This window comes from Rhea americana, unplaced genomic scaffold (genome assembly GCF_003343005.1).
Source record: "Rhea americana isolate MKP2758 unplaced genomic scaffold, rheAme1 scaffold_420, whole genome shotgun sequence".
Taxonomy (NCBI): Eukaryota; Metazoa; Chordata; class Aves; order Rheiformes; family Rheidae; genus Rhea; species Rhea americana.
Window position 1 is genome coordinate 308,357 of NW_028186558.1, and position 24,653 is coordinate 333,009.

The 24,653-nt window shown below is 41.2% G+C and overlaps 1 protein-coding gene across 1 annotated transcript; it reads right to left on the reverse strand.

Annotated features, from left to right (window-relative positions):
- Window positions 1-1,711: 1,711 nt before the first annotated feature.
- On the reverse strand, window positions 1,712-22,884 carry GMIP (GEM interacting protein). The gene is made up of 21 exons (XM_085315149.1): window positions 22,863-22,884; window positions 15,548-15,641; window positions 15,378-15,453; window positions 14,454-14,517; window positions 13,397-13,522; window positions 12,988-13,052; window positions 12,146-12,256; window positions 11,793-11,873; window positions 11,276-11,464; window positions 11,016-11,153; window positions 10,354-10,544; window positions 9,606-9,727; window positions 8,444-8,530; window positions 8,223-8,321; window positions 8,003-8,142; window positions 7,178-7,366; window positions 6,540-6,677; window positions 5,780-5,976; window positions 4,895-5,189; window positions 2,940-3,060; window positions 1,712-2,409 (listed from the first exon to the last, which is right to left on the reverse strand). The coding sequence occupies exons 1-21, from the start codon at window positions 22,882-22,884 to the stop codon at window positions 1,889-1,891; spliced, it is 3,066 nt and encodes a 1,021-aa protein (XP_085171275.1). The 3' UTR covers window positions 1,712-1,888.
- Window positions 22,885-24,653: the final 1,769 nt, after the last annotated feature.

Genomic DNA, 24,653 nt, shown 5'->3' on the forward strand with positions numbered 1-24,653 from the left:
GTAAGTGTTTACTTAAGGTTTCACTATGCTTATTTAGCAAATACAGAATCAGCTTATAATAAAACACCCAGTAATTTACAGAAGCTCTACATTAAAAGATAACTTAGTATTCAAAAATAATATATTAACAAATACACATTTTTTCCATAGATGCAAACTTTCTCTCTCTTTAGCCTAAACTGTACAAATACTATGAATAAATCCCTAGCATTTCTTTTACAACTATGTTAAGGCACAGAACTAAAACATAATCTACTGATGAGATTAAAAAAAAAAAAAAAAAAAAAATTATTTATAAAATAAAAAAAAAAAAAAAAAAAAGCAAGGTGGATAGTTTAATCTCTTGAGCTGGTTGAGGACAGTGTAATGTTTTCTTTTAGCATTCGTCTCTCATGTCTTCATATACATCCTAGCGTCTTTGCAGCTGATTGTAGTTGCTGAAATTTACCCTGACGTGGAAGCTCTTACACTGTCATCTGAATTTTACCCTACATACGCAACCAAACGGCAAGGAAATCCGTAGCATCGCCCGCTCCGCGACACAAAGCAGGCCCGGGAAACGAGCGGCGCCGCAGGCACCACCAGGGGGCTCTGCAGGACAAGCGCGGCGCTGCCGTCGGCGCGGGGCGGCTCCGCCGGGGCGGCTGCGGCGGGGCGCCGCGCCGAGGCTCCGGCCGCGGCAGCGCCGCCGGGCTGGGCGGGACCGCGGCGCCCCTCCTGCGGCGAGAGGCTGAGAGAGCTGGGACTGTTCGGTCGGGAGAAGGGAAGCGTGAGGGGGCAGTCTTGTCGATGTGTGGAAGTACCAGAAGGGAGCGTGTAGGGGGGCAGGGCCAGACTTTTCAGCGGTGCCCAGTGACGGGATGAGCGGCAACGGGCACAAACTGAAACGCAGGCAGACCCATCTGAATCTAAGAAGACCTTCTTCTCCTGTGAGGCTGTCTGAGCAGTGGTTGCCCAGAGAGACTCTGGAGTTTCCATCCTTGGAGATAGTCAAAAGCTGCGTGGCCACGGTGCTGGGCAGCTTGCTAATCATGCTTGAGCAGGGAGACTGGACTAGATAATCTCTAAAGGTCCCTTCCAACCTCAATCATGCTGTGATTCTGTGAATATGAGGGTAATCCACATGCATGTGAGGCAGAGAACTAGAAAGTTAGGGTTACATAGACAGACCAACAAGAATCTCCCCATTTGTAATGAGGTTCAGGGGACTGACCTCTTGATGACAGCAGGAGCTTCACATGGAAGAAGCTCAAAATACTTCAAGGCAAATAGAATTAATGTTTTGGAGAAAAGAGGTCCAGCTCAGAATGCATCAGCGTCTTCTTGCTTTATAAAATGACTTTGTACTAACTAGAAATTTGAGTCTAGCAATGGAAGCACAAGGACCTAGAGTACATGAACTTTGCCTTTGTACTCTGTTCTATTAGATTTRCACTGAAAAACGCTGTGAAATGAAAACATTTTTTGTGCACATTGTAGCTGCCATAAAATGACTGTTTAGGAATGCTTTCTTTCCAATATCCTACATTTCAGTCACCTCCTTTCTGTCTACATCTTTTTAGCCAGACAATCTGTGTTTTCCTTTACTTCATGGAACCACCCTGAGCGTTCCCATTCAGATAGCCACCTGCTGTCAGACATTCACACACTTTTTTTTTAATATATATATTCCACAAATAGAGCCTTTGAATTTGCTTCTTAGCACTCATACGGTTTCTTAATAAAAAGCAAATCCTGGGCTAGCTCAAAATCTGTCAGGTAGTTCACAATAGAAGTTTTTTTCTCCAGCCTGTGTTGTAAATACATGTTATCCTCACTCCATCACTATTCCTTTCTTCAGCAGAAAGCATGGTGTGGGATGTCAGTCCTTTCTCCCTTACCACTGCTATTATCTATTATCCTCAGTGTCTTTCTGTAGCAGTATCTCTGAGTTGAGGTTCACTGCTTTCTCAGTAGACTCTGTGCTCTCCAGAGACAGCTCAGAGGACGTTGAAGTGTCTTCAACTTTAAACTTGGAGACAATCCTGGCAGTTTCCTGTGTGATCTCAAAACGTTTGAGTTGCTGTTTCCCACCTGGGTGACACTTGAGTGTGCTCATGTCTGGTGAGCTGTTCCTACTCCTACTGCTCTCCTCCAGGTTGTCCTTTGTTGTGGAGCTGCTGTCATTAGGGTTGCCTTCTGCACCAAACTCCATTGCCATGCTGCATAAAGTAGTAGTTCTCAAAGGCAAACTGGAAGACTTGGGAATGACTGGTCTCATTTTTGCCTGTGTTCGAATATATTTTACTGGCTGACGGCTGAAATGGCCTCTGGGCTGGGTCCCTACGACCATGTCCAAATCACTGTCTGTCTTTTCCTGCACAGAGTCCTCCGGGTCCTCCAGCTCAGAGTCAATACTTCTATCCATCTCTGAACAAAAAATTAGAGAGAGATCTTAGAATGGTGAGACATGGTAACTGTGACAGTATTAAGTACAGTTTTGGTTGATGATTTCTTTTTCTAGTAGAAAGGATATTGATAGCCCTTCAGTGCTGCCATGCTAAAAATCCTCCAACAACTTCATTAATCAGGAGCAATTGGAAAGATAAGCATTTGAAAGAGTAACATGTGTAACTCTGAATCACAGAGTGTAACATGAATCAGGCTTACATTCTTAATGCTATCTGTAATACATTAAAGCAAGGAGAGTTTTCATGTGACTTCAGGCCTGAGAGCTGAGGCAGTAAAAGAGAAAAGCCTTTCCAGAGACAATGGAAAATGTGCTTGCACTTTCAGGCAAAGGTGGTTGTTGTTCTGCAGCAGGTTATCTGTACAGAGTGAAAGAGCCCAGCTATGCTTCCTCTGCTGTGTAATGTAGAGGCAGACAGAGACAAGAGGTGTGAAAACCAGCAAAGACAAAGCAAGACAAACTATATTAGCACCATGATCACCGCTTTTACCTAGAGCATCCGTGTTTAATGGACTGTGGGCTCTCTCCAGAGTCAGCTCATTGATGGCTTCCCTGGAAGACGAGTTATCAGACACATAGTCCACATTTAAATCATGTTTGGAGGAGAAATTCTGTTGGAAAAAGCCGTGAGTGTTTATACAGGACTCTGATATGAAGATACTGTCCACTCCTACTTCACCCCAAATGCTGTTATAGACAAGTGAATGGAGACAACTGACTGAGCTAAAAATGCCTTAATTTGTCTTACTTTACCAATAATGCTTGAGCTGCCTGGTTCAGCAAGATGGAGATGCAGCATAGCCTGCAATATATGCTAGCTTTAAGCCTGTTCAGGAAAAAAATGAGTTTTTATTATAAGTGCATCTAGAGATGCCTTGTCTGCTAGATATTGTGCTTGTATGTCTAGCAAACAGTCTCTGTCTGGAAGTGCTTGTGGTCTAACCAGACAGTATGGGTGAGGTGGGGGGCAGGGGCAGTAGTGAAAAAATAGGAAAGGAGCTTGCAGAAGATCACATGGCAGGGCCATGAGCGCAACTTATGGTTCCYGACCAAGCAAGTCCAGCACCCAGACTAGCAGACTGCAACAACTGCCACAAAGCTCACCCTGGAAAGCAGACGTTGCTTTCTGTGGAGAAGCAGTGTGCTGAGTGAGATCCTTGTGTCCTACATGACACTGAAATAACCCAAAATAATCATTTTAAGATGAGAAAGGGAGACATCAGACATCAATGTTTACTATAGCACGGTAATTATGATCACATACAAATGGGACGATGAGTCAATTACTTGGAAGTTCTTGGGAATCATAGCTCGTATGGAACCAGTGCAAGTTCACACAAGGATTATATCACCTGAACAGGGGCTCCAGAAGTTGGTTTTATTAATTACAAAATGAGAGTCACATTAAAAGCAACTCTCTTTTCAAAAGTTTACAACACCTTTTGTAGAATTCAGTTATGCTATAGAATTATATAAATTGGCTTTGAAAGTATAAATCTAGTCACAGGTAATAGTTGTGTATCTCTCAAAGTGTTCTCTGTGAAGATTTATTAATCCTGCAGGATTTCTGCATACCAGAAATGAATTGTATCTACTCTGGTGATTTTATTTCAGCTGTAATCACAGTTACTTTAATTTCTGCTTCCTCAGTGAGCAGGACCTGTACAGAAAGCAGGATTACTGCATGTCGGACATGCACGTGACCATTGAAGACATGGAGCGTCTCGCACATAAGAATCTGTGACTTAAAAGTAGGGAGTGAAGAGGCCTAAGAACAGGACCCCACTCCTTTTTTTTTTTTTTTTTTTTTTTAATTTTAGGAAAGTCATTTCCTCCTTCTGGCTTAGCCAAACTAGCTGTGAGAAAGACAGAATCACCACATCCCAGTTCAGGGATGCTATGCCAATCTGTGTTTTTAAATTGCTATGAAATAAGCTGTGAACTGCTGTGAGGCAAGAGTTGGGGAGCTTTGGAAAGATACAGAGCACTCAGTAGCAAGAAGATAAAGGGTCTGTGGCTTCTGATTGGGAATGCAGCAGAGCCCTGTAGGGCTGCACAGAGAAATCAGCTGGGTCTTATGTGCACATATCTGTCTCAAAAGTTACAGTGCTGTTTACAGAGAGAAACAGCAGTATTCCAAGTAATTTAGTATGGAGAAACGTGGGTTTCTCCACTTCTCCACTTCTCAGAATGACTGGGTTCTAAAACATGCAGTAAAAAACACCATCCAAAGTGGTCTGAGATCATGCTGAGTGATCTGTAGCTCAAAATTTCTTCAGTTTCTCTCTCTCCACATGCAATGAGCTCTCTGCTCCTTCCTCTTTGAATAACTCTCTGATAGCAAATGGTTTCCCTTCCTGTGGAAAAAAACCCTTTAATTGCTAGTCCACCCTCCTGTCTCTATAGCAGGGTCAGTAAGCCCAGCTCGGTGTCTGGGAGCTCTACCTCTAGAGTTATATTCTGGACTTTGTCTGGGTTCTGATGTCCTTCATCCTTCTCTGTCGATGCTTCTTGCAAAGGATTTTCACATCCAAGGGACAGGGATGAAGGCAGGTCATCCATCCCAAACACCCTTTCGTAGTTCTGAATGAGAAACTCCACAATCTGGGCTTGATACCCAGAGTCAACAAGGCACGACATTGAGACATCGCTTCCTGAGCATGGCCGGATCAGAGTTGGCCCAAATATTATGCCCAAGTTGTTTGGGGACATCTTGTTCTCTTCGTATTTCTCTGCCACCCTGGGGAAGGGAAACATGACTGTTAGGGGCTTCCCAGTTCTCAACCCGAATGCACAGAGTGTACAAATGGAATGAACCAATACCCCCATTTCCTCATAGAGAGAGAAACCTCAGCTTTTACGGGGGAACAGCATTCTGGTTTGTGCACAGAAATTCCAGAGAAAAATCTCAAAAGTTGCCTGGATCTGTCTGGGTGGTGCAGCTCTAAGCAGAGTGGCTGCTTCTTATGACCTGCGTTCAGAGCTGGGTGAAAGGGGCCTGCTTCATGTTCTTCCTTCATCTCTTGCTCTGCACTTTAACTATGAAGCATAATCAGTAAGAAGTTTATAGTCCTAACTGGTCATTAAGACCTTCTCCTTATTGCTGCAAGATGTCAAATAGTCCTTTCTACGAGTGATTTTTCAGCCTCCTCACAACTGCCTATAAGGCTTTAGATCAGGCCTCTCCTCAATTAAGGAAGCCCAGATGCTATTCTATACACATTTGATGCTGTGCTAGCTGCTTCTCTGGTAGTGAGATTTCAACAGTGATCTCCTGCGGTCAGCACTGGAGTTAACATTAGCCAGCATGACAGCCAGCACACTCCTCACCTGTACAAGTGTGCAATGAGATGCCGCAGGGTGTTGTAGTTGCTTCCGGGTAATTTGCTCAGCAAATCCTTCATGCACTGGATGGGGTCTGAAGGGAAGCCTGCACAGTCTCTCTTTTCTTCGTTGAGTTTTTGCAAATCTTTGGCAAGAGCAATGAGATCATCATAGAGCTGGTACAGCAGCACAGGTCCTGAAAGCTGCAGGGAGTGGGGAAAAAAGCCTGTCACTTCATCCTTTGGTATGACACTGAGGAAAATCTCTTCATCTTCTTCTGTGGGCAAGTTGTACTTCAGCCTCACACGCTTTGACTCCCTCCAGCTCTCATCCTCATGTCATAAAGGTTCCCTCATTCTAAGGGACTATAAAAAAATGCCAAGCACTGCTAGAATTGCCACATACCTGGAAAAAATACTTGAGGCAGACTCAAAATCCTGTAAGACCTGCTACTGATTAGAGACTCAGTCTCATCATCCCACTAAAACTATAAGCAAGGAGCTCCAAGTTCTGGTGAATCAGAACAACTCTCAGCTATTGTTTTAATGTCACATATAGCATTATTGCACATGTCAAGGCCAGTGACTAGGAGGAAAGATCCAGCAGAACTAAGACCATCTCCCACCAATGATGTAATATACTCAGCAACTTGGTACTTAACCAAGAAAACCGAGAGTAGCCTTCTTTGTAAGGGAGTGTCAGAAATTGAAAGCCAGTGTATGCAACTGGCTGAGATCTGCCCTCTCAATACAGCCTTGGTACCCACTTCCTTCAGAAAATGCTTCAGGACCCCGGTGATATCATGGGGGGAGTGCTCGGAGAGTTCCACCAGGCTCCTTCCATTTTCAAAGGCCTGGCACAGCTTTTCCACCCGGGCCTTCGATCCGCTTATCCGATAGATCCCCTGCATTGTTAAAAGGGGGAGACATTAGGAATTTGAGATACAGAATAACAACAGAGCAGAGAAGAAGAGAGGGTTAGAGCAAGATATTTGGCAGAATAACTTAGAATTTCTGGATCAGATTTCCCTTCGGGGTCAGTTAAAAAGAAAGGAAGGGAGAAAGGAAGGGAGAAGAAAGAAGATACCTTCTCCTTCTTGCTATGAATAATGAGGAGAGTGTCACAAAGTGTGACAAGATTTACTAGTTATCTTCTCTATGGTAGGACTTTACAAATACCCAAACAACAGAGAGTGGGGGAGATTTCTTCGTTGCTGTTGTATTCTGTGTGAGGAGGGAAGGGTCAGAGCCACCATGGGCAGTGCATCAGGGAAACATCTCTTAGCTGTTTTGAGACAACAATCGCTAAGCAAATGTTTAATCAAAGCTGTGGAGAATTTTATCCTAAACTCCAGACTGAACAGAATTATACCCATCTGCACAGAGCTGCAGCCACGCTACTCACCTGCACTCCAAGGGCACGAGTTTCAATTTCTGAGGTGCATTTCACCACTATGAAGGGAACTTCCTCTGGGAAATCTCGAGGGACTTGCGTGAAGTCAATGCCAAAAAGAGGTGCTCGGTTAGGCAACTTCTTGTGGCCACAGGTGATCAACAGGTTCTCTAGACACTTCTTGTGGCAGGCCAGGTAGCACTGAAATGGCAGAATCATCCTTGATTATGGTCTGGTTATAGCCCAGACGTCAGCAGTGCCTGGGTCTGTTGTTCAGGTCTCCTTGGAGGACTTGTCCTGGTCCCCTCCTCTCTGCAAAACTACCACAGAATCATAGAATCGTTGAGGTTGGAAGGGACCTCTGGAGATCATCTAGTCCAACACCCCTGCACAAGCAGGATCACCTGGAGCATGTTAGACAGGATCACATCCAGGTGAGTTTTGAATATCTCCAGAAACACCTCCACTTAAGGTATTTGTAGACATTGATAAGATCCCCTCTCAATCTTCTCTTCTCCAGGCTAAAGAGGCCCAGCTCTTGCAGCCTTTCCTCATAGTTGAGATGCTTCAGTCCTCTAATCATCTTTGTAGCCTTAACATAGCCCTACCATGTTGCCTTCTCAGTATGGTGGAATAGCAGGGCTGTTTGGAGCAAGTGGCAGTTCATGGCTTATTTGCTCATGAACAGAAAAATGTGCCTCATGTAGTACATGGGGAGAAAAATCACATATTTTACAGAGGGGCCCTTCATTTCCACAGTCCTTCAGTGAGATAATAATTATGATTGGCTCCCTTACAAGGTATCTGCAATGACAGCTGATTAGTTCCAGCTCTCACCTCCTCACACTCAAAGCCATTGACCATGAAGGTGTCACATTCCCTGCATTTAGATGCCCCCCAGAGCTTTCTGAGCCGGTGGGTCTGTGCTGCACTGGAGAGAAGGATGTTCTTAAACTGCTGCTGGGATGTTCCATTTTCTGTGGAAACAGAACTGATAAATAAGCAAGAAAGAACAATTAGTTCCTCCATATCTGTGAAATACCTCTGTATTGCTCACCATTTTCAAAAGTTTGCAATGAATCTCTCTCTTCAAAATCATCGGAGGAGGACATGGTGCCAGTGGATGGAGCTTTTAGCAATTTCCTGTTAGAGTTTCCTTGAGACGAGAAAATACAAACAGTTATTCTCTACCTCATAATGCACAAAGTAGTTCAGTGTATTTTATTTCCATTTTAGTTTTTGGTTTCCACATTAGGCAGGAATTTTTGCTGTGCTCACCTGGGCTGGAACTGGGAGAGTCCATAGATCGTGATTCACAGCTCCCACCAAGACTTTCCGTGTCACTGCAGAGGGACTTGCTCATACCTGCGGAGGATGTATACAGTGACAGACCATGCCAGACACTCTTCTAGCTGAGGCAACTAGTGAATGCCTCTGCATGGATGTATATTCTTTTCAATTATTTCTCAAAACACCTGCTCATCTGGGACTTCCTTAAGCAGAAAACCAGGAAGGTACATAATGGACCAAAGCAGCAACCTATCCCCGTCAGGCTGAGCTTTAAAAGACTTCTAGGGAATGTCCTTCTGTATTAGAGAAATTTAGACAGTATCTACTCTAGAGATAGATGTATTTGAGATGCTGTTTGATGATGAAGTAGGTTTGAAACTTGTAAAGAAATGTGATTTTCTTTGCTAGAAAGACGTAGATATGCTAAAAGGACAGGCTGAAGCAACAGTTATGAAAGGCTCTCGGGCTACACTGCTACATCACAGTTCATCCTAAGCCAGGATTTGTACAAGCAACAGTTGACTATAAATCAAGGATGGGTTTACAAACATAGCTGTACAGACATATGTGTTGGTAACAAACACAGGGCCAAAGTCCAAAGCAAATTTCCAGAAAATCCATCCATATTTTTCAATATGTATAAAAACAAGAACAGAAAGATTAAAAGGGAGTGAGTGAGAGAGAGAGCTAGAGGGAAATCAGCAGGAGAGGTCTCGCATCATGACAGAGGTAAAAGCTTCAAAAGCAGAGGGGCAGGTGTGTCCTGGCACAGGCCACAGTTAGCCTGGCAGCATGGGCGCAGCTGCATTTGCATCAGTGGTCACCGGAGACCAATGGTGGCTGCTGACTCGCTTCTCTGTGACACGCAGCATGTAAGATGCACGCCGGTGAGAAGCAACAAGAGTCTTGATTTACTTAAGGAATAGATTTTTTTGGATTCTGAATTCTGTTGTACAAAAGCATGATCTCCAGTGCTACAGCCTCTCCCAAACTGAGGAGAGCCTTAAGTATTGCCCTAAGAATTCGAGCTCTTCACCCAGTTTTTTTTGGCTGTATCATTGTATGTATTAAACTACAGTGACTCAAGAGAAAATCAGATCTTAAATTAAGTTAATTAAATTAAATTTAAGTTTAATTAAGTTAAACGTACTCTGTTCACCATTTGGGGAGAACTGCTTTCTTGATGTATCTTCTGGAGTGCTCACATCCTTTGCCGCAGAAGGGGCTCCTGTATAATGCAACATCGTCTTTTTTTTGCCAGCCGGTGGGGACCTGAGGAGAGGTTGTAAACAATTTATCAGCAGTGAAGAATAATTGACAGTACCGCACCACARAGGTACTTTATGAATACTGAGACAAAGCATCTGTTTCAAGGAGTTTACACGTAGGTATAGACTGAGTTTTTAAGGAGACCATAACAAACACTTCCACAAAACTAGGAATTGTTTCAGGAATTTGTTCATTACAGTTTCGCTTTTCTATCCACAGCAAAAGTACAGAACATAAGTCAAATATCACCTATCTGAGAAAAAAGCAATTCAGGCCCACAGTACATAACTGCTGCCCTGCTTTTGCTAATGCTGGTCCTGTGAGCTGCTGCTCATCCCAAGGAAATACATACACCTTGAAAGATCTGTTCTCCACTAGTGTTAACAGAACTATATATAGAGAAAAGACCCTAACATTTGAGGCTTCATGGTTTTTCCTGAAATTACCAACAACAATGCTGCAGCATTGTTAGTGACTTTATAGTCATCTGTGTTTTAAATTTGTCTTTTTTTGTTCTGCACATTATATATTTTGACCTTTAAACTAGAATTTAAGATTTTTTGTTTTTTTTCACTTTTTTTTTTTTTTTTTTTTCTTTTTTTTTTTTTTTTTTTTTTTTTTTTTTTTACCTCTGCCCCCCAGAAGCAAGTGGCTCAAATTCAAACACCTCTATATGGACTTCTTTCTTCTGCAGAGTCTGAATGAATTCCAGGTATTTTTCGCCCACTTTGTATGGTCTGCAGACCTCAGTCAGATGCTGGTAATGCGCTGGAATCTGCTCAGACTGAATCTGCCGCTGCTTGAACATCCTTAATGTGACCTTATAGAAAAAAAGAAAAAAAAAGAAAGAAAGAAAGAAAGCACTGAAAGTCAAAGCAGAGATAATCTTTCCTCCCTTGGATATCTCTGTAGTTAACCAGTCTGCAGTTTTTGTGTTATCCATGCTCAGTTAGCTGCACTTTTGCTTATTGATAGTTTTGCTTAACAGTGTAGACAAAAAATGTTTGTCATTGTTTTTTTGTGAGTTTTTTCCCTCCAAGTCAGTCTTTTCCTGTGGATATCTATATTCTCAAAGCAGCAGTAACTGAAAATGCGCTTATATGTCTGAGAATGGTCTTCAACAGGTCAGTAACAAAGCAATGTCCACAGCACTTCTCTTATTTTGACTTTTTGAGAATGGTTTGTTATACAGTAATTAAACCATAAAATAGTGAAGGATATAGTGGTCTTATCCCTAACAGCAGCTTCCTTAAAGGTAGAATTGGAGGAGAAATTAGAAGACTGCACATACCCATGTCAGCACCTCATCTCCTTGGTAAATGAGTTTCCGAATATGGGAGACAATCCGTGCCCGCACTTTCTCCAGCTCTTGTCGGCGGAAGTTGGCATCACTGATGCACGTCTTGTACAAAGCTTCTGTTTCTTGAACCTTTGTGCGGTGAGACACAAAGCAAGGGAGGTGAAAACCCTCAGAATAAGGAGGAAGATAGCATAATGCAGTCAGAGTGCAGGTGTGTTGGAGGTAAGAGCACTGCAGTCTAAACTCATCACCTTTGCTTGTGCCTCCTCGCAAGACCGGCGGCGTTTCTCCAGCTGCTTGTTGGCGCTGCCAGGATGAGTGACCGCTGTACTCTGGTATTCATCCTCTGCCTTGGCACTCAAGTGCTTTGCTTTCTCCAGCTCCTCACAGCGCTGTATATATTGCAGACGGGACTTGCGCAGGGAGGACAAGGATTCATTCTGCAATTGGAAAAGGAACAGATTTAGGAAACATGGTGAGGCAGTAGTGCAAATGGATACAAATTTGAACTGCATTCCCTCTCTTCCAGTCTCAGCAGTCAGTGGGAGGTAATGGGATCTAGCAGGTAGCACAGAGAGGATAGAACAGGAATGCCGCTAGCGTTCCTCCCCAGGTACTCTCTAAAAAAGTGGAATATACTTTTATTCAATTTGGTAAATAGGAGGATGTATATTACATAATTAAGTTACTACTTGTTGGTACAGGTTTATGCTTCCAGTGTTTGGGCTGTAATTAGCATAAAGGTCAGGTCCATCTTTTGACTCTTACCATTCGCTTTTGCTCCTTTATCCACTGATCTTTGAATTCTTTCCTCCACTTCTCAATTTCGTTCTTCTTGGCTGACAGAGGCTGAAGAGGAATAATAGTTATGACAGCAACAATTCCTTACAAGGTAGGAAAAAGTATCTGACAGATGAGGTCATGACATAAAAAACAAGCTTTGTAAGATACTGCATTCTTGAAAATTAATGCATCCTTTTCCCTCAAACTTGATGTGAATTCTTCTCTTTCCCCCCCCTCAAACTAAGGCATATCATTTCTATGAGGCCTTTGTAATGCTCTAGTGACTGCCTCTGTCTGATTTTCAGCACAGTTGTCTAATCTAAGCAGAAATACGTTACCTGATAGAATTCTTTCTGTTGAAGCAATCCTGCAGCCTCATTAGCTGAGTTTCCAATCATAATGTCATGTTCCAGGACCTTTGTGTAGAGTGCCCGAAGAGGCATGTTGGACTGCAGAAACCAAAAAAGTCAGTGTGCAATGCTGGATACTCACTCCAGTTTTTCTAAATTAAAGGGCTTTTGTTAACTATGAACAAAATTGATTATAGAAAGAGAAGAGTGTCTTCCATGGTTAAATTAGTGCAGGTTTTTTTCAGACAACTCAGACTGCAGAATGCTGGAAGCAGAAGAGCTGTTATGGTGTACAGTATTGTGCTGACTTCTTGCTAGTTCTTCCCTCTGTCTAATTTTCTAAGCAGTCGCTCTATATGTTATAAATATATAGAAAAAAAAAAAAAAGAAAAAGGAATTGTTCCAATACTGAGAGGCTTAGGAAAGTGTTTAGAGGGGTATTTGCAGTAGAGATATTTGAAGGAATATTTGTTGTTGCGCTCTTAACTACAAGCAAGTCATGTGTGCAGATTGCCTCACATTTGCTTGCTGTAGGATTCTCTTCCTTCTTCTCTGAAATATCTAGTTCTTTTCCCCATCAGAGGCCAGACAGGTAGACTGCAGACCTAGTTATTCTGACATGATATCGGCATTTAGAGTATTGCCAATCTTCTTACTTAGGACTGTCTGTTGAAAATTGCTGAGCTTCTCTGTATTTTCCTTGAACAAAGAAGAAATTCTGTCATGCAGGTCTTACTGCTATCTGGAACAAGCACACCTAGCTCCAGGAACTGTGTTTGCACAGGGCCATAGCAAACTCTGTGCCGTGCAGCAGTGAGGAAGATCCATACCTGATGGATAATTGCATTTCTTCCTGATTCTGCTATCTTCACAATCCCTTTGGCAAAATCTGTTTCTGTGAAGGAGAAGAGTGGATTAAATGCTAGATTTACAGTTGCACGGGCGTGTTTGTCAAAGCCAGAGGTGCTTTCAGGCAGTGTGGCAATAAGGATCATCCTAACGGAGTTCTGAAGGAGGATGAATTTCTTCTTCAGATAAGAAGAAATTCTCACTTGACACCTTCATCTTTATATTCATCCAAAAGCAGGTAAAAGGCTTGGCCTTTACTCTGTTTTTCACTGGTGTATTTTCATGCACAACTGTGTGCTCTGACCCTCCCAGTTACCTGTGAAAAAAATGAAACAAAACACCCCAAAGCATACAGACTCTCAGCTGGTACTGTGCATGCTGATGACTCACCATAATTCAGACGTTTTTCAATCCAGCTAAGAAGCTCTTTGACATATTTACACCACATTTTGGCATATTCAAGTGCTGCATCAATGCCACCTTCACATTTTATCAACATTTCATCTGCCTCCTCAACTGCAAAAAATAAATCCAGATTCAGAATGGCTCTAGCTGACAGGCAGAGGCTCCCCCAAAAGTGATAAAACTGGAGTCTCCTTAATAGTTGGTGCTGTGAAATACTCAGATAACAGCCATAAAATAGATCTTCACTGAATAATGCCATTATGTTCTATTTCATGGCAATCCCATACAGTCTCACCTACAAAACCATTGCAAGTTCCCAGCAACTTAGACACATATATTGCCCACTTCTCACTTTTTATTAACATTTTGATTTAATTTATCTTGAAAATCAGAAGTTCAGTACCTAATGCATTTTTGGGGTGACAGTTGCTATATTGGGGGATTGCAGTAATGATTCTTGTTCCTGGCAGAACCTAAGGTAGAACCATCACACTGTAGTGAGCAGTTCTAAAATAATTTCAAGTTAAAGTCTGTCACTGAACACTTAGAAAATGTGGTTTTTTCTTCATATAAAGTCCTCATGAAATAAGAAAGGCTTTTACATTGCATTTTATGATGCTAGCAGCAACTACAGAACAGATGAGACTCCCAGTGGCCATGAAAAATGCTTCAGATTATCCTGAGTTTTATTGGGTAGCCACTTACTGTGCATCAGACTAACAGATATTTTTTGTAATTATTGTCTCAGTACTTAGAAGTCAAGACAACATAAGGGTCTAGCTTAACAAGACGTTAATGGAGGAACAAGTAAAGGTCTGCAGAGACAGGGAGCTCAGCATGCGCTAGAGGAAGCAGGAAGACTGCAGAGCTCACTAAGCCAGGCATCAGTCTTGCTGGGAACTGGCCTGAGTTCAGTTTTAAACTGGTGGCAGCAGTGACACAGCTGCATTACTCGTTCTTGCTATGAGTCTGTAGGAACTGCTGCCAGGTAATTGACCAAATATTCTCATGTCGCCTTTTTAATTTTATTTCATTGTGTTACCTGTTATGTCTGTCTGCACTTGCTTCTCTGAACTGTTTTTACTCTTGCAGAAACTTTCACTCAGCTGTAGGGGGGGAGGGAAAAGAGAGGAAAATGGTAAACCAAAATAGTATTCGGAAGTTTAGAGGATCTTTTTCAAAACAGTCATCTGCAGTGCTTCTTTTGTTTATCTAAGCAACCCAGTGCAGTTAGAATAACAGCCTGAGATTTGACAGAGGGAATGGAGCATGGCATTTTTGTCCACCACTAACAAAAACATGGAGGGAACAAACACATCGTCAATGCAGGGGGATTAAGGCCAGAAAAAGGCTGCTATGACTGAATATTTCCAGCTCTCTTTTTATCTCAAATCTCAAAAAATTTAAACTTTTTCTTAAATTTTAGTTCCAGGGATAATACAATTACATGAGAACATTGGCTGCCAGAGAAAAATTAAATTTCTAGCCCCTTTGTTTACACAGAAAAATATGAAATGAGGCTGATTAGCCTCCAAAAGTCTCACTCTGCCAAAAACAAGGAAAAGAACCATTAATTTGTATTTTAAAGGGATTCTGTTTCTTGAGGACAAAACTTTAATTTTTGAAGCTTGATATGTACCTCAGGTATATTTTGGGCTTGAATGCTGTTGTCTCATTCGATCTTTTTCTTGGCACACAGAACTTGAACTAGCAATATCCACATTTCCTTTTTCAGAAAAAAAAAAATCCAAACAGTACCTGCCTGAACAGTTCCACTAAATATTATCTGTTCTGTTGCCACCACCATTGTTCCAATAACTGAGTGTTAAAAGATTGTTGTCTACTCAGATAAGAGACATAACTATTTTTTTCAGATGGTCACCGGAAAAACAATTTGAGTAACAGTCACTTTGGCATGGGACGTTGATAATTTCTTTTTTTAACACGGATCTCGTTCTTTGCCTACCGGAACGATCTCTCTTTCTGGGGTCAAGTCTATGTTGTCAGTGCTATCCAAATCACCAATGAACATATCAACTGTCCTGTTAAAATACAATACAGTACAATACAATACAGTACAATACAATGAGATTATAACAACATAGAAAACTTGTTCTGTCGCATTTCTTTACATACGCATTTCCAATTGAGATTTCTATGGCATCCAGACTCCGGAAAATCTCACTGTACCGCTTCTTATTTTCAGGTACTCTCTCTTGGCTGTCAAGACCTGGAGTTGGAGAAGAAATATTTTCACTAAAGTGCTTGGCCCAAAGTTTCTGATATCTACAGGACAGTTTCTGGTGATGCAGTGGAACATGGCTCAGCTCTACTCTCCTGGGTGAATTCACAGGGAAGTGAAAACTGTTGTGGCCTGGCAAAGTATAACAAGGTGAGGCCAACAATGAGATAGGATTTAAAAGAAAACATTGGAAATAGTATATTTATCAAGATTCCTTGGGCAGACCCCCCCTGGAAAATAAGTTAGTTGATGTCAATGGGAGACATCTAAGCCATTTTTAGGGCTTGCGATCTGACACAAGATCAGCTGTGAAAACTGCATGGAATTCTCTGTAATAGATGCTCTGAGCTAAAGTCAGGACACTGTCATTAGTTCAGTGTTGGCAATGCGCTGGCAGGCCTGATAGAGGGATTTACAGAATACAATGGCCTGCTCTGTACTTAGATCAAGTAAATGATCAGCTTCTTATTTGGAAGCCAGGCCCAGGTAAGCAATGCATGTACATGCTGTTAAAATGTGCATTTGGAGAACCATGTGCATATGATGGTGGAAGAGCAGACATTGGTGCAGTCAGAATTGTGGGGTACAGGCAGGGCTGAGTTGCCCAAGCTGTTCATTCCTTGCACATCACGTGCATGTTTTGCAATGTGTTTGTGTGCAGTGATCATTTCTCAGCCTTAGGCATGCTTATTTATGGTGATAATCTACATTGGGAAATATTCATCTCATTCAGTCCATAGCAGGTGCAACTTATTGGGCATGCAAAGCATAAAATGTGCATGTCTCTGCATGAGAAGTTTTCAAACTAGGCAATGCATTTCTGCCTTGGATCTTCATAAAGGCTAAGAATATTCTACCAGCAGTTGGACAAATAGCAGGGTGGAAGTGAGCGTAGGCATTTTACATGGGGTGATCTGCGCAGTTAATCTTGCTTTCCACTCAGTCATGCATTGTGACTGAGGACAGAAACTAAAATTGACTCAAGCTGAAAGTCACTGCAGAAAAGACAAAAACATTTTAAAATATAAAATTGGGGACTTTTGATGTAAGTAAAAATTCTTTGTCCCCTTGACATTCCAGGAAACAAGGTATGGTTGACCTAAATCTAGAGTTGTTTCGCTGGTAGTTGAGTCTTTGACAGTGAGCAAATACTTGCAAATGTCACTCAGATGATGCCTCATGGAAAAGTCAGTTTGTGTTTCATTTAGCTCTAGCTTGTCTGGACCTTGTGTCAGTCCTGAAAAATGCAGATTTTCAAGTCAGGTTTTTATTAGGAGCTGCCATATATTAGCCTGTCAACTTAAAAATAAAAATAATAATAAACCACTGAGGCCTGAAGAAACTGTAATGAACCATTCAGAATGGCTGGTCTGGTTTGAGAACCTACAAAAGGAATTTAAAAGCATCAAAGGAGCTAATACAGACCTGTAAATGTACCTAACCTGCGTCCTGGTTGATCTTTATAAATCAACAATTATTTATTACCTCCTGTGCAGTGAAAGCGAGCAGTCTGAAGCTGAGAACTTCAGACTCACCTCTGCTGTATTAATGGCAAGTCCCCATACTGGTAACAAATAGCATCAAGGCTCTGGGAAACAACTGTAACCCAAATGTCCAGGAAGTGGCTTACAGGGGATAGCCCAGAATACTTAGTGCAATCATATGAGTCTTGTACTGTGATGAGAAAGGCAATTCCTATAGCCTCTCATAGCTTCAGGATTGTAACCTGGATTAGTGGCAGAAGAAAGATCTTTGGGGCTGGCGGTTTCTAAGATTGGCAGCTTCTGACTGTTTTTCATTAGTAGAAATTTTCTTTACTAGGTCTCAAACTTAACAGTTCACAATTCGTTTACAAAACATCTCATTCTGGTTGTCAGGAAGAGACACAAATTGTTCATAATCTGAGGCATAACACAACAAATTAAATACACATTAGTTTAATCTGAATCCTAACCAGTCTCATTACTTTTCCTGAGTAGATATATTTCATTTCTCTTGTTTACCGTTAGTAGAGGCAGAAGGATTGTACAACAGGAAGTGACTCAACTTAGCAGCGCTGGGGATGGGCAAAATGAAACATGGTGCTTTTGAAAGCGATCATTGTAAGGTACAATAAGATAAGAAAGAACCTCAGGTTCTCACAATCCTTTTGCTTTATCGTAAGTAAGATAATATTATATGTACTACTACAAAAGTAGAAAGTTAGAAGAACTCCAAATAAAAAAGTTTTCCTAGCCTTGCCATATCTGATGTTTTAAAATGCCTTCTTACAAGTTTAAACGTATGCTCTCCCATATGCATTCCCTTTGCCATTCGGGAGCAACACCAATTTGTCCTGGTCTATTTGAAACCTTTCAAGTGGCTTTTTGGCACACGCAGGCCTGGACCAAATGCTTCATGTGCCTCATACACACCTCATGAAGGAATTGCCTTGAATGTGTTCCTTCTCACAGCTCTCATTACTCAGCCATCTGTCAGACACTTTCAAGAGGCCCCTTCCCGCTTTCACCTGATGAACAGTGCACCCTTGACTGCCCACTTGTTAAATGTGTAAATATCAGTATCATTTTCCTGTACTGCCTGGCAGGCTTGTGAGGGCCCCTGTAAATATCCATAAACTAATTCATCTTTCAAATCCCTGCTCAAATCCCTTTATCTTGTCCAGAAATGGTAAGGTGACAACAGTGACAACAGGAAGGCTAACCCATAAATTCACTGTTCTGGTGATTAAAAGTCTTCTATATTTCTAGTCTCAGTTTCTTGAAGGACAGTGCATCCTTAGTCTTCTGTGTCTGTGCCTTAAACTGTTTGCCAAACTCCCTGATGCTGTTTTCTCATTGTTTGCTCGTACTTCCAAGTGTGTTCTCCTGTCCGTTGTCTTAAACATAGCTCTTTGGAACACAGGCCACAGTTTTATTCTTGGTTTGTCACTCTCCAAATACAAATTAAGTACTAAGAATTAGAATTAAATACATTTGTAGTGAGAAACTACCTTGAGGCAAATGAGGAGGCTTAACGTCATGTAGTTAAACACTTTGATGGTCAGCAGCAGAGGAGAAATGGAATAACATAATTTTGAATGTATTGTTTGTGTGCCATATAACTTTTTTTTTTTTAATGCTATTCTTTAATAGTAGCTACTCAGATGATCTGGACTACTGAGAGAGATTGGGCTCTGATACGGAATTCTCTCACAGAGGTATACCACTTGCATTGCTTTTCCCCCTCTTTTTTTTTACCTTCAAAATATACACATGAATATATGGCAGTTTTTCATGATGCCTACTAACTCTTGGACAAAGAGTAATGCATGAAAGTTGGAATAAAAAGCCACTTGGTAAATGATTTGCTTTCGTCTGTCAAACTCAAGAGGCCTGAACATAATTTACTATGATGGACACAGCTATCCTAGCTATACAGATGAGGAAACTAAGACTGAGGCTACCCAAGCACCTAGCAATTTTCTCTTAAAGCAAAGAGTTGGTTTGAAAAATCAGTATTATATTGTTGCTAGAATATACGATGAGCATTATCTTTGACTCTGAGTCTGCTTTCAAAAATCTCTGGCCTTGAGGTCAACAATGATTAGGTTCTAAATATCAGTGTAAGTGATAGCAAATGAAAATAGTTTGCAAATATTTTCCATTTTGCATCCTCTGCAAGTGATTTTGTTTAGTTAGTTCTTATTCTCCTTGACTCTAACAAGTTCTAATGATGGAGCACAATTCCCTTCCCGCATCACCAACAGACCTGCATACTAAAGAAAAGTATCTGTGTGGCTAATGCTAGCACTAGAGTTGGTCAGCTGTCATGCAAAGCTCTGCCACATCCTTGGGTCTTGAATGAGATGAGACTGCCATTCAACCCATATCTATCTTCTGAAAAGCACATTGCTCTTTGCCTCCTTTTGCTGCTGTTGTGGAGAGAACAGGCTCCCACTGCGGGGGTGTGCAAAGCATCATGGATATTTTTAGAAGGAGAAGTTCTTGTTCTGTAAATTAGCAGAAGCATCACTTCCTTTTAAGCCACAGTTACCATGAAAAGAGGTAAATGTCTAAACCCTARTTTACTCTTCAGTGTGGCACCATTGCTAAACATCAGTATCATAAGCCTATTCCAGGAGTTCCCAGTAGCGCCTACCTCTTTGCGCTCAATTCTACAGTTTGTGACACGATACCTGAATTTTTCCACTGGTTCAGATCTCCCGTTTCTGATAATACACTCAAACTGGAAAGTTGGTGACTGCATGCATGCACTGTGCTTGTACTGGGGCTTCACTTTCGGCACATAATACATTTACATCATAAGTCATTCTGGAAATTGCATTTCCTCTGCATATAAGTACTGATGCATATAAGCAGCAGCTGTATAAAATCCACTGTTTGTTAGGTCACAATACAGTTTCAACCAGATACAAAATTCAAGTCTGAGAACTATCAAATTGTCTTCTGCCACTCCTATCCGAAATCCTCTCTCCATCCCTTAGTGACACTCTGATTGTGGCTAAGCGCAAAGAAAGCTGCCCCAGCTGCCTAGATCAGGGTCTCTCTACCTACTTGAGGAAGAAGGGTTTTAGAACAAACTAATTCCAGTTCCCTGAAAACAGCTTTGCAAAACCAAGATCCCTTCGCATCTGTCACACTGTTCTTTCTCATATTTTCTTCCTATTTCAATGGAACGAAGGCCTTAGAAAAAAATGAACTTACAAATCAACTAATTCTTTAGGAGACCGGAACTGCTACTGAGCTGCGCGCTCACCCACAACTGGCAGGAAATAGACTGGCAAGATCAGATGTCTCTAATAGTAGTACATATAAAAAAGGTGCTTACTGAAACACTTCAGGGGGGAAAAGGAGAATTTCAACTTAATACATTAATTCATAAAAAAGCGAGTGTGCAGACTCTAAATATTTCTGAGATGTCTGACAGTAGAAACTGAACACAGGTGCAATAGCCTGCAAGATAAAAATAAGGTAATTATTTCAGTGTTTTGTTCCCCTAAAGTTAGCTGAGCTGTGTCTTGATAGATGGCGGGCTTCCTACAGTTTCTTACTTGGTTAATAAACCTTGAATTTTAAGTAAGGACAAAAAACTATATTAAACTTCTAGTTGTTTGTTTCTTCAGTATTAAGAATAAGGAAATGTTAGATATGGTAAGAAGAATTCACATTGGCAGTGAAGCACAGCAGATATGTTTCTAGTACTGGAAACTAGTGAAAGGACGTCCAAATTAGAGTGATAGCAGACCCCCAGAAAATAGTGGAAGAATTAATTTAGGATTCTTTATTTGCCTAATAATAAGACCAAAAAAATAGTATCAGTTATGTTGGTTTTGCAGAAGAGCTGTCAAACACCCCCCCCCCCTTAAAAATACTAGATTCTGCTGGTAAAAGGTACTCTATGGATATAGTACACTTTGATTTCTGAAAGGTGTTTGATTTAGAGTCATGTCACATTCTTATTCCATTACATGGAATTCTTGGTCACATATTAAAAACTATTTCACTGACAAATCCAAAAATGTATCTTTAATCAATGTATGGGGCTATTTCTACCGGGATCACAGAAACTGCTTTCTGCTCTTTGGTGTATTTATTAATGATCAAGCTTTTATAAAAAAAAAAATTTCCTGGTAAAATGCTTGATGTCAGTAAGGTTGTAGACCCATAAGTTAGGCAGACAACCATGTATTATAGAGTGGTTAAGTGGCTTCTGAAATGGTTATGCTTCGACTGCAGAATGTAGCTGAATGCCTGCAAAATAGGTATGGATGTTGTACCTCCAGGCTGGAAAACTTCTCTTGAAAAGCAGAGATGGACACAACAACAGAATATTGCCTAACACAAGTTCCACAGGCGCTGCTGTAAAAAAGAGGACCTGCGCAAGCTTTGGATATATACAAAAGGGGAAGATAAAGCAGAAATAAGGCTCTGCCTATGCCTTTGCATGCAGTAGCAGTACGTTAGCTGCAGTGTCCGTTCTAGTGCCCATGCTGGCACAAAGATGTGGAGACATTGCTGAAGATACCAAAACAATCTGGAGGGGAAGGGTGGGCATAAAACTAGTCTCACAATATAAAGCTAAGCAAATGCAGATTATTCAGTTCAGCTATCCCTATGTATGATCCTGAGACTTAGAAATTAAATGTTAGCTAATGGTTTTTCCATTTTTCTGACAAAGACTTAACAAGGTCAAGTTTGTTGAAGTTTTCTAGCTACAAGGATAATGATGCATTTGAATGTGACAGCTGGGAAAGTACTAATGGTACTTATTGTGTTTCCTTCATTACAGAACCACTGAGATTTTTTTCACCACTCTCTGAAGCACCAGAGATTGTCCCCCTGTTGAACACGGGACTCTGGCAAAAGGGAATCATGCCTCCAGGTGGTACAGAGAACTCTTTCTTAGATGCTCAGTTGGTGTTACTCAGATTCAAACTGATTATCTGAAAAATAATTGGAAAGAAACATTTACAAGTTGGATTAGCAAGGACCTTGCTGGCAGCAGCTGGGGAGAAGGGACAGATGGAAAGGGCAGGGGAGGAGCAAGGCTTTCTCTGCAGCCTTGTGTAGTTCAGCTACTCCATCTTTGGGCATCTGTAACTCAGCTCATCTGTTAGCACAGGACCAAGCACCTTCAGCTACTCCTGCCAATGGTACAGTTTAGTCTCTAAAGGAATGGAATGCTTTAACTAAAATATTTGATTTTAATACTGTGCTGTAGAGGGAAGCCTTCTCTGATCTTAAGCCACAGAAGACCTACTGCTGCCCCCTGGCTTAAGCTATATAAAGTATTTCATGAAAGCAATTTATGTTCATAATTAAGAGTTTATGAGAGCAAGGATTTATGGGAAATTTTCGTCAAGGGGACTTTAACTAAAGGTACGCAAATACCAGCATTATGTATATTCCAAGTCTCTTAGGAAAGAGCAATGCAAATTCTGACTCCTGAAAAGGGAGGTTTGCATCCTTTCCTCTTACAAAAGTCAAAATCTAGTACAAATACATCAAATAACTTAACCTGCCAGAGAAAGATTCAGTGAACTGAACAGCCAACATCCTCATAGGAACCCCCTTCAGAGGAACTTACAGCTGTATAATACCCAGATTTGCCTAGTGCCTTATAGGTTGATCTGCATCTTGTGTCGTATCATGCCCCCAAAGCTTACGCTACAAACAGTATAAGGTTGTTTCGAATGCCTTCACATACCACTTGGTTCTTGGTCCCCCATGGCTGAATCCTCAGGGTTTTGGTCTGAAAGCAGCAGAATCCCAAATGACCCAACTGTGAATCACAGCTGAGTTGAGTAAAACACAAATCCTTGGTCAGAGCAGATGTTAGCAAATTATCCAGTAACCCATGATAGCTGCGCATGAAGAAGACCTGTCTGAAATATTTGGCAGCAGTGTCTATCAGTGAGTGTGGCTGCTGTAGCCAGCCTACTTCCTGCAGACACACTTCCGTGTAAGGAAACAGTGTGCAGTGCACATTTGATCATGCAATTTGCATAACTCAGATCTGTCTTGGTAATAACAAAGAAAGGACCAATTCAGACTCCTGGCTTCAGTGCATGCAGCTATCACAGCAGCCTGAGTGCTTGCTTTTGCAATTCTTGTACACAGGTAGCACTCACTCACTGTTTTCTGAAGAAACCACCACCTGTGTTTCTAAATACACACAATAACTTACTGAGAAGCTGTCAGTGATGAGGGGAAAGGGCCATTAGGTTAAAAACCTTGACTGAAAAAGGGAAGGGATCAGCATCTCAGGCTCCAGCTACCACCCTGTAGTTTTAATGCCCATTCATCACCAATGATTATGCCCATGAACTACTGGGCCTCCAATATGTTGTTAAGAATTTCATCCAAATTGATTTGCTGTGGGTGAAGAGTTACCACAAAAACATGGCCGCTGTTTTAACAGACTCTTATTCAAAGCAGTGTACTTCATGTCAGGCCGGGAGGATTGGGTTTGGGGCTGCAGGTACTGAGACGATGGCAGAAGGGGGTCTGAAGTGGTCATTATCTGCACTTCTCTCCCTCCACTCTATTCAGTGGTGTGTGGGTTTAATGGAACCTTCTCAGAGCTCACAGCCTTTCTCAAATTTAACTCAGCAAAATGGAAATGTAAGGTTTTGAGAGTTTATTCCGTAAATTAAGAAAAAAGTCCTGATCTCCTAAGTTTTGATATGCTAGAGAAAAATCTATCTCCTGCTTGCATCAATATATTCTTCAGCCTGGAAGCGTGTTCAGACTGTGAATCGTGATGTAAACCTTTAAGTCACAACTATTCCTCTTGTTAGATGTTGTGCCCTAGCTCAGTTAAAAACTATGGATTTACTGGGTGGAACCATGTAGCTGATGTTGCTGATTTTAAAATCTGTTAATTTTCCCTTCAGTTTAGAAACAGTTAATGATTTAGTGATGAAACTGTGAGATGGGAAATAGAAAACACATTTATTCAAAGGGTATAGATTGAAGTGAGCAGAACTTGTTTTTTTTTTTTTTTTTTTTTTTTTTTTTTTTTTTTTTAACAATTATTAATAAGAGAAAAAAAACAAAAAAAAAAAAAAAGTGTTAGAAACAAACTTGTGCCCAGCAGTGAAGCTCTAAATTATAAATAATTTTTTTAAAAATCAAATTTCTCTGTGCAACATAAAAATATAGTATTGCTTCAAATGTGTTAAGATCACACTACTAAATCTCCATAATTTTAGTTTCCTTCTCAATATGAGCAAAACCTCCACTAGCTGAGTTTTTTTGGTGTGTGGAGCATAGGAAATCATTGCCAGTTCTTCAGAGTCTTTGTCCTAGAACCAGCCCTTTGTTCACTTAATAAGTGAGCAGGAGAACTGTTTTTGTGTGTCATGATACAAGCAGAATCCACTGCGAAGCTCACAGCTTCATATATATTTCTGCTCATGCAGCTGCCTGTGGGCAGGTATCAAAGGCTATAATACAGACTTGAGTACAAACATTATTGTTAGAGCACAGTGGCTAA

Excerpts from the sequence above, each read along its gene's own strand:
- GMIP (XM_085315149.1), bottom strand. The coding sequence starts at position 22,884 with ATGGGGGACCAAGAACCAAGTG. Across the intron at positions 8,322-8,443 it reads CTCTCCCAGTTCCAGCCCAG|GAAACTCTAACAGGAAATTG; the intron begins GTGAGCACAGCA and ends TCTCGTCTCAAG. Across the intron at positions 7,367-8,002 it reads ATGGCTTTGAGTGTGAGGAG|TGCTACCTGGCCTGCCACAA; the intron begins GTGAGAGCTGGA and ends CTGCCATTTCAG.